This window comes from Brassica napus, chromosome C9, assembly GCF_020379485.1.
Source record: "Brassica napus cultivar Da-Ae chromosome C9, Da-Ae, whole genome shotgun sequence".
In the NCBI taxonomy this organism is placed as follows: Eukaryota; Viridiplantae; Streptophyta; class Magnoliopsida; order Brassicales; family Brassicaceae; genus Brassica; species Brassica napus.
Genome location: NC_063452.1, coordinates 12,994,348 through 13,003,803, shown reverse-complemented (window position 1 = coordinate 13,003,803; position 9,456 = coordinate 12,994,348). Strand labels below are relative to the sequence as shown.

The 9,456-nt window shown below is 39.4% G+C and overlaps 2 protein-coding genes and 1 non-coding gene across 3 annotated transcripts; 2 read left to right on the top strand and 1 right to left on the bottom strand.

The window, feature by feature from the left end:
- The first annotated feature begins 938 nt into the window (after positions 1–938).
- On the top strand, positions 939–1,045 carry LOC125593642. The gene has a single exon (XR_007329542.1). It is a non-coding gene; the product is annotated as a small nucleolar RNA R71 (small nucleolar RNA).
- Positions 1,046–3,045: 2,000 nt separating this feature from the next.
- On the top strand, positions 3,046–5,794 carry LOC111213053 (xyloglucan-specific galacturonosyltransferase 1-like). The gene has a single exon (XM_022714713.2). The coding sequence runs from the start codon at positions 3,207–3,209 to the stop codon at positions 5,091–5,093; it is 1,887 nt and encodes a 628-aa protein (XP_022570434.2). The 5' UTR covers positions 3,046–3,206; the 3' UTR covers positions 5,094–5,794.
- Positions 5,795–5,934: 140 nt separating this feature from the next.
- LOC106358550 (AT-hook motif nuclear-localized protein 5) lies at positions 5,935–8,216 on the bottom strand. The gene is made up of 5 exons (XM_013798369.3): positions 7,371–8,216; positions 6,990–7,057; positions 6,785–6,916; positions 6,526–6,684; positions 5,935–6,453 (listed from the first exon to the last, which is right to left on the bottom strand). Exons 1-5 carry the CDS (start codon positions 7,819–7,821, stop codon positions 6,175–6,177), a joined length of 1,089 nt encoding a protein of 362 aa, XP_013653823.1. The 5' UTR covers positions 7,822–8,216; the 3' UTR covers positions 5,935–6,174.
- Positions 8,217–9,456: the final 1,240 nt, after the last annotated feature.

The window sequence follows — 9,456 nt, the reverse complement described above, 5'->3', positions numbered from 1 at the left end:
GAGATCGGTCGATCTCTTTCTCTTTCGATTCCTCAATCGTTTTTCCACTCCTAAGTGTTATAGCATTCACAAACTCCTTGGGATTCGTCTCTGACTTCCCTGGTAGAAATCCAGGTGCTGTTCTGCTGCTGGAGGCGGTTTGAGCAACTTGCTTTTCCAAAACTTTCAAATGGGTGTTCAAAGCTTCAAACTTCCCATTAAGCTCTCCATACATGTTATCCACCTTGGTGTTTATCTCTGCAGTGCTATTCTTCTGACCTTCTAGCACCATTTGCAGCATCTTCTTAATTTCGTTATCCTGAGAAGGCTGTGACGAAGAGGCATTTCCTTGATTCTGATAGTTGTTGTACTGCTGCCTTTGCTGAAATCCTGAGTTGCCCGAGTTGTTCCCCTGATATTGATTTCTGTTCTGAAATCCTTGGTTGAACACACTCTGGTTCTGATTCTGGTTCTGCCTGTTTCCTGCCTGAGGGTAGGACTGATGTTGTGGATTCTCCACATTGTTGCTCCGGTAAGACAGATTATTTTGCTGATTTTGATTCCACCCAAGGTTCTGATTGTAGCCTCTGTTGTAGTTTCCTTGACCACCAATGTAGTTCACATCAGCCTGCATATCACTTGAATCATCACCAACAGCTTCTTGTGAGGAACGATAGCCTTGCTCCTCCACAAATTTCACAGATTTCTGATCTCTCTTGAGAAGCATCTCAATCTTGGCATTCAACTCATCTATCTTCTTGGATTCATAACCAACACCCTTCTGGCTGGTATCAAACCTTGACTTGCGGTTTGCTTTGCTGGATGACAGGTTGTTCAACAAGGTGTAAGCTTCTTCAACAGTCTTGGTCATGAAATCACCATTACTTGCTGTGTCCATGGCATCTTGACTCTCTTCATGAACTCCATTATAGAAAATGTTCAGCAAACTCACATCAGTGTAGCCATGGTGAGGGCAGTCCTGTGTGTACTCCTTGAAACGCTCCCAAGCCTCATGAAAGCTTTCTGAATCAAGTTGCTGAAAGCTTCCAATTCTGCTTCTCAGATATGTGGACCTTGACTTGGTGAAGAAATGCTGTAGAAAAGCAGCTCTTGTCTCTTCCCATGTAGTAAGAGATCCTGGAGGGATGGACTTTAACCATCTGATAGCTTTATCAGCTAAGGAAAACGGGAACAACCTGCATTTCAAAGCGCCTTGAGGAACTCCATTATGTCTGCTGGTGTCACAGACTCGCTCAAAATGCTCCAAGTGATACATCGGGTCCTCAGACGGGTTTCCATGAAACGGATTTTTCTCCACCAAATTAATGAGACCAGTCTTGATCTCAAAGTCTCTTCTCTCAATGGGAGGTGGGCGAATCCCAGAACGATCGGCATAGAATGCATCTGGTGTATCATAATGTGCAAGCGTCATCCTAGGCATGCCATAGTCTCCAGCCTGTTGTCTTGCAGCTACACCAGCCTGCTGATTATCACCAGCATTGTTGCCTTCTCGTTCATTTACAGGAATTGGATTTTGCGGGTTGTCCTGAAATTGGTCTTCTTGGTGTTCAGCCATTTCAACCTCTTCAGCGGACTCAAGTCTTTTCTTTTTCACTTGTCTCTCTAGGCGGCCGAGCTCTAACTCCAAAGGTATTAAATTCGATGATCCTTTGCTTCTAGTATGAAATCCGCTCATTCACCTGAAAACACAAACAGAAAGAGAAAGACAGAAACATTAGACAAAATAAAGAAAATGCTATAGTCTTAAACTGATCATTAACTCTAGGGTGACCAAATGGTCCCCGGCAACGGCGCCAAAAACTTGATGTCTCGAGTTTTAACCCGATTATCTAACTGCAAGTGCACAGTAAAGTACGCAGTAGTAATACGGGATCGAATCCACAGGGACCGATGATCACACGTAGAGTTGCAGACAAGTTAATAGCTACAGCGAATCAAAATATATTTTTGATGGTTTTTATTTAATTTTCTCTAGTGTCACAAAGCATAAACAAGCATGTAAAAAGATGATTTAAACGATTTGAAAACTATTTTAAAACAAACGTTGGGCATTGGGAATTCTCAGGGATTTCTTTTTAATCAAGATACAATTAATGGAAGACACAGGGATATATTAAGAACCGTCTAGAACTCAAACACGATATTAGAATTAACCTACTTCCGTAGCGCTAATTCTCTATGTTATAGAAATCTCCACACTAACTTCCGCTGAGTTTCAATTTCTAAACAAGCATTAAGAACAGGTTCAATATGTTCACAAAGCGCAATAACATCAACTTCCGAGGGTTAAGGACACTTTGCTCATCTAAAGTATTTTCGGAAGTTCAAACAATCACTTTCGGTGCATCAAACAATCTGAAATCATGAACTAAGTGATCAATTCAGTTCAAGCAGTAAGAAATCCATTAGATGAAGAACCAAAACGTAATCCCTTAGTCTACACACGTTTTATGGATCAAAACATCAAGAAATCCCCTATGAGAACCCCTAAACCCAACTAGATGACTACTCACACATAACTAAGCAAGAACAAAACGATTTTGATGAAGAAAACATGATAAGATTGTATTAAAACAGAGTAAAGGTTCAGAAGATCTTCTCCAAATGGTTTTGAGATGAACTCCTTTACAAATCTTCACAAATCACACCAAAACAAGTACAAAACACTCAAATCTTCTCTCTAGAACTTGTAAATCTCCTCCTTGGTCGCCCCTGGTCTTTTCTGAGTCTCAAAGGTCGAGTTCCTCCTTGAATTATTGAGGGGAGTGGGTAAAAAGGAGTGAAAAGCTCGTTTGTGCGTGTGGAGCCCGTAGAGCCTGAGATCGGTCGATCCACATAGACCGGATCGGTCGATCTAGTGCATGAAAGCCTGAGATCGGTCGATCCACATTGACCGGATCGGTCGATCCCACGTCCTGTGCGATCAATACTTCATTCGGTCCATTGTTCGGTCTATCTTGCTTCTGAATAAATCACGAATGCGTTCTTTTCTTTCAAGCTATCTAGTAACCTGCATATTATACTTAAGAACACCAAAACGCATCAAATAGACCAAAACATTAATTAAAACCGACCATTTAATTGCTCCAAAACGAGTTTAAAACCGTTAAAAACACGGAATATCAGGTATGACCAAGTTCGCTACACCAAGACGTGCAGACTCATTAATTGATCATATACTACAATGATTAGCTAAACGTGCGTGCATGTCTTTTAAGAAAACATATACAAAAACGTTACACACGAAAGAACCTCCAAAACAACCAAAGAAGAAAAACATGCCTGTCTCCATCTCAAAGAGACGACCAAGAACATCCAAAAAAACAGAAACCGAGAAACCCGAGGCATCACTTAAAGATCCTCGTACCGGCTGTAATAGCATATGTTCGGTGTTCTCTAGTTCAATTCTCTATCGTGTTCCTCTCACGATTCTCTTTCTCTTCTTTATCTATCTTTGGTCAACTTCCACCACCGTTATCTCCGGTAACGTCGTTCGCATTTGCATCTCTTCGCGTAAGCTCAACGATCTTTACTGTCTCACCGCCGGTACTCAGCCCGGTTTACATGTACCCGTCAGTAATTTCACTAAACCGGTGATCAGAAGTGAAGAAGAAAAGAGTGTTGTTGTTCTTGGTGAAAGTGGAGAAAGAAACTCATCCAACTTCACAGTCGGAGCAAGCCCCAACGTCATAAAGAATGAAACTTCCACCGGAGAAAGAGGTTCCGGTCTCGATCAAGATTCTAAACCAATAAATGAGAAGAGTATTGATTCGTTTCTTGTTGATTGGGATTCAGAGACCGGAGAAGAGCGATATCGATATATCAACTCCAAGGATGAAGACGAAGAGACTGCTCTCAAGGCCGTGGACAAGTATCTTAAAATACAAAGATCTTGGCTATCAACGGGGAACAGCCGCAATAAACAAGCATCTTGCGAAGGAAAAGGTATCTACGTTTATGATCTACCGTCTAAATTCAACAAAGACTTGTTGGGAGAATGCTCGGACATGGTTCCATGGGCCAACTTTTGTAGCTACTTCAAGAACGATGCGCTCGGTGAATCTATCGAGAGTCTCGGTAAAGGTTGGTTTAGAACGCATCAGTATTCTCTTGAGCCGATCTTTCATTCTCGTGTTTTGAAGCATCCATGTAGGGTTTACGACGAGAACCTAGCCAAGCTCTTCTATGTACCCTTTTATGGTGGTATCGATGTTTTGAGATGGCATTTCAAGAACGTTTCAGAGGATATAAAGGATGTTTTAGCCATTGAGGTTGTTAAGTGGCTCGGATCGAAACAGACTTGGAGGAAAAACTCGGGGAAAGATCATGTGTTCGTTCTAGGAAAGATCTCTTGGGATTTTAGGAGGAAAAACAAGTTTTCTTGGGGCTCAAGTTTACTTGAGATGGAAGAAATGAAAAACCCTACGAAGCTTCTCATCGAACGTAATCCCTGGGAAGTCAACGACATTGCTATACCTCATCCAACGTTCTTCCACCCGAAAACCGACGATGATATCTCAAACTGGCAAAACAAGATCATCCAGAAACATCGGCGGAGCCTAATCAGCTTCGCCGGTGGAGCAAGACCCGGTAACCCTGATAGCATCCGGTCAACATTGATAGACCAATGCAGATCATCTCCAGACCAATGCCGGTTCTTGAACTGTACCAGCGGAGGGTGTGATAAACCGGAGTCGGTTATAGAGCTTTTCCAAGATTCGGAGTTTTGTCTTCAGCCACCAGGAGACAGTCCGACAAGAAAATCGGTTTTTGATTCCCTTGTAGCCGGTTGTATTCCGGTTATCTTTGATCCGTACACGGCGTATTATCAGTACACGTGGCATTTACCGGAGGATCACCGGACATACTCGGTGTATATAAACAAAGAGGAGTTGAAGGCAAAGAAAGTGAATGTGATTAATGAGTTGATGGCAATGAGTCTAAGGGAAAGAGAGGATATGAGAAGTTACATTGTTCATGAGCTTTTGCCTGGCTTAGTCTATGGTGATCCTAATGGTAAGTTTGAGAGGTTCCGAGATGGTTTTGATATTACTATTGATAGTTTGCTCCGTATGATTTCAAAAAATTTGTAAGTTGATTTTATATGAATCTAACTATCATTTTCAACTGTAATTTGTTTATCTGAATATTGTTAAGAATCTCAAAATATAATGTGATCTCATGATTTTGCAAAATAATTAAAACCTGTTTTTAAAATGCCTCGTGCATGCCTGGTGGTGACTTGTGAGTAGATAGGTTCGTAGGATAAATTATTAAATAGCATATTTAGAGATAATGGCCGGTGTTGTTCCGTCTGACTAAATGGCCTGTGTTGATAAATGTATTTTTGGATCAACAACTTCTCAGCAATGACATTGACATTGGTTTGAATTGGTTCTGCTTTTGTTTCACAAATCCGAACTGGTTCCTCTAACAACTAAGCCGGTTATCTAGATAAACAAGCAATGCATTGGTACAAAGCTTTTAACCTCAGACGAGATTATACCACATATACAAATAATGAAGTCTAGCAACACGCTGAAACATTAATTTAGATCCATGGCAACCTGACGTACATTATTGTTTTTTTCAACCACAATGGGATGAATCACTCTACCGAAACGATTCACCTCTTAGACCTCCTAAATTCTACCACTAAGTAACAAGACTACAGCGCTATTCCTAAGATGAACTACAACATATGACTCGGAGCAGCTGGTACCACAAGATGAGGGACTGACATATGACTCAGACTGAGTAAAACCTAACCAGGTCCTTGTTCTAACCAAAACCCCATTGATTAAAAATCAAAGACAAAGGGGGGTGTTGAACTCGGATAAACCAAACTGATCCAGTCTGAACCAGACAAGATAAATCCAATCCAAAACTCAGGACAACACAAGAAACAAATAAACAGAGATTTAATGGGATAAATAGTCAAACATCTCCTTAAATAACCTGAAGAGAGAAGGATTCTGTTACATTACAATGTTAGAAGGAACTCAGAGATCTGTCTCAGTCCTCTGAGATTTCTGGTTTTTAACATTCCCAGATAAATCTACAACAACAAAGATATTTACAGCACTCACATTTCTAGATGCTGCTGCTGCTTCAATAACTAAAGAAGGTAGTGGTAGTAAATAGGAAGAAACATCAATACTGTTTCGTTTTGAATCATCCGCGAGTCAAGTCAATATCGGTGAGTAAGTTTCTGCTAGAGTCAAGTGATCTGCCTGAGCCTGAGACTGAACCTTCCCCTGAACCAGGCCATCCACTCATTGCCTGCGCTGAGAAGTCCTGTGGCGTCTCATGAGCTTCTTCTGGTGCATTAGCTGGTGTTGTCTCCATTTCGCTGTTGTCGTGCTCTTCCTTTGGTTTATTCTCTTGTTTGATAGTCTTGTTAGTGTTATTAGGCTTTGCAACTCCTCCGTATATAAAACTACAAGCCACCACCTTCAAAATAACAAACAATGTTTTTCTTTTAGATTCAGTCTTTAAACCATTAGAGAAAAGGGATTCGAAAACCTGAACGAGGCTGGCTGCAATAAGCATTCCAATCCCACCGCCAAGAACATGACCTTCAGGACCAGAAAGAGAGACACTCAAACCGCCTGTCCTACTTTTGGGTCCACCACCTTCATTCACCAAGTAAGATCCGCCTAAACTTAGAATCTCAAAACGTCCCTAAACACACAACCACAAAGAAATGGTGAATATAAAGAAATATCATTAGTTTTCTATGTTTTGAGTGTCTTCAGTTTAACAGAATGAATGATTTTGGAACCTCGAATGTTACAGAAGCCTCTGTTGTAGCGGGTTGACGCAGAGTGACTGACGAAACTGTTCCGGTGCCTGACATTATACAAAGAGCCCTAGGTCGTTGCTGTGAGAACGCCATAACTTTCGAAACAACATCCTGCGAGAATCAATTTTCAGATTGTTAATAAAAGAGAACCATTGGATTGAGATGAGTTTTTAAGAGAGTTTACTTCTCCTGCTTCCACACTGATGACATGAGGTGCAAAAGCAAGTCCAGCCGAAGTGTTCATCCACTCACCTAATGTGAAAAAAACAGAGGTAGATCTGTTACAAACTAAACACATTCCAGTGAGCAATTTATTAATCTAAACATAGATTATACCAAACATGGATCAGCCAAGTTACTAATTCACAGCTTAGCATACAGATCCAAGCTCATGTTCTTCACAACTGACATTAAAAGAGCTTAAGGTCTCACCAATTACTAATCTAAAGACAAGCAGAGTTTTGAAATGAACACAACATACTCTAACTTAATATGGCCATAGGATCATCTATAGCATTGGGAACTTTTACATAATCATAAGTTGTTCAGATTAAGAAGATCTGACCAAGATTAGCCAGGCGTTGCTTCCTTCCAGTTCCAGGAGGACGACCTCTGGCTCGCTTAGGAGCATTTGGATCAGTCACTGCAGAAGAAGAAGAAGGCATGGGAGAAAGGCCTAACGAGACTTGACCTTCAGGAGCATACTTCCTCGGCCTTCCACGTTTCTTCTTAACCATTGGCGGCGGCGGCTGCTGCTCAACCGCAACAGAAGAAGACATCCCCATGTGAATGCTGTGTCCGAAACCAGAGTGTCTGTGGTCAGCCATGGAGAATTGGGGACCCGGATTGTTAGCCAGAGGGTGGTAAACGTTGGGGTTCGGCATCGGCCTCATCCCCGGCGGCGCGTGAAGTCCACTCGCGACCTGGGAAGGTGAGAGATTCGTGAAGGCTCCTCCTCTCTGGAGATAGTAGTGAGGATGCGAGCCCGGAAATGCCATTGCTTCTCTCCCGTCCATGCATCTAAGGCCTTTGAATTACGAGTCTTTCCACAGAGATTTCAAATGGGTTTTGACCCTTTTCGTTGAAAGATTGAAACTTTATGAAACCCTAATTGCCCAAGAGAACAACAATGGCGGGTTTCGCGTGAACCCTAGAAAGAAAGAAAGTAGCTCTTTCCTACTGTTACAGTCTACTGAGAGGAAGAAATCTCAAAAGAGAGAAAGAAGCTAGATTTTGATTTCGAAATCTAGGGTTTCTAAGATGAACAACGCAAATGCACATCAGAGGAGAGACAACGGATTTATCATTTTTGATTTTTCTTAAAAAAATATATATTGTGAAATGGAGCTTTTGGATTTTGAGGCCTTCTCTGAAAAGTTTGGAAGACTGAAGAAGAAGAAGAGACGAGAGAGTGACGACGACGACGACCATTGTTTTCTCTTTATATATTTCTCTTTCTTTAATTATTTTCCTTTTAAAAACTTTAATGTTAAGTTGGTTTGTTTAAGATTTTATTTTTTTAAAAGCATATGAACTTTCTTTGTTGATTTAATGTCACACTATGACTGAATTAAATTTTTAGTCATTATTCATTAAATATTTATTGCTTATTATCAAATGATATTTAATGCTTTTCATGTACAAACCATTTTAAAAAAAAACTCGTCTGGTGAGAATTATATGCTCATTCCTGATGATATACAGTATTGTGTACAATTAAGATAATGATAAATAATAATTTTCTTACAAAAACTAAATACTTACAGAAGACAAATAATAATATTTTTTTGATGTAAAAAATATAATTTTCTTACAAAAGAGCAATACTTAGTTATGTAATAAATAGTCTCCTTTATTTAGTAAATTTTTATTTACTAAATAGTCTCCTTTATTTAGTAAATTTTTGTATTTATACATTATGTGTTCTGTTATATCCGTTTGTAGTTGATTTAAAATATTCAAAATGTTCATTTCTCATGATTTTTATTTCTAAACAAAGCTACTTTTATTTTGGTTCTTGAATAGAAAATAGGGATGTGGTAGAGAGATAGATGTGTTGTTGATTAAAGAGAAGAGCCAAAAGAGTAGAGAGGATCTCTCTTTCTCTCATGTCTATGTCACTTTGCTATTTCTCTCTTTGCTTTGGACAGTGAGCCCTCTCTCCTAACTTTATTTTGTTTCCATTTTTATATTCCCCTTTTTCATTTACTTTTTAATCTATATTCTTTTTCTTTCAAAAGTTTTGAAAGTGATTTGAGAAAATATGCGTGATAATAATTTAAATTCCATCTAAACTGAAAGTTATGATGCATTTAATACCCGGTGGCTAAAAGAACCCGACCAAAAACTTCCAATGTATCAATAAATAGTGCTGATTCATACTAATTTGTATCTTTAAGATTTGTCTTAATCTATCCAATTTCTGATTAATTTCATCATAAAAGTTTATTAGTCTTTCCTTAATCTTTACACTAACTTGTATTGTCAAAAATATACACTCAGTTACTCACAGCTTCAACACCTACATAATTTTGACTTTTCTCAACTATAAAATAAAATAACTTTGACAAAAAAATAATAACTGTAATAATTTTGACTCTCACTTGTCTACTTTTTGGCCAACTTTCACCTAAATGAATGTGACTTTTTCA

What these genes read in the sequence shown, in the direction of transcription:
- LOC106358550 (XM_013798369.3), bottom strand. Translation starts at nt 7,821, where the DNA reads ATGGACGGGAGAGAAGCAATGGCATTTCCGGGCTCGCATCCTCACTAC. An exon ending in TCAGTGTGGAAGCAGGAGAA is followed by an intron (nt 6,917 to 6,989) that starts GTAAACTCTCTT and finishes TGATTCTCGCAG; the next exon opens with GATGTTGTTTCGAAAGTTAT. An exon ending in AGGCTTCTGTAACATTCGAG is followed by an intron (nt 6,685 to 6,784) that starts GTTCCAAAATCA and finishes TTGTGTGTTTAG; the next exon opens with GGACGTTTTGAGATTCTAAG.
- LOC111213053 (XM_022714713.2), top strand. Translation starts at nt 3,207, where the DNA reads ATGTCTTTTAAGAAAACATATACAAAAACGTTACACACGAAAGAACCT.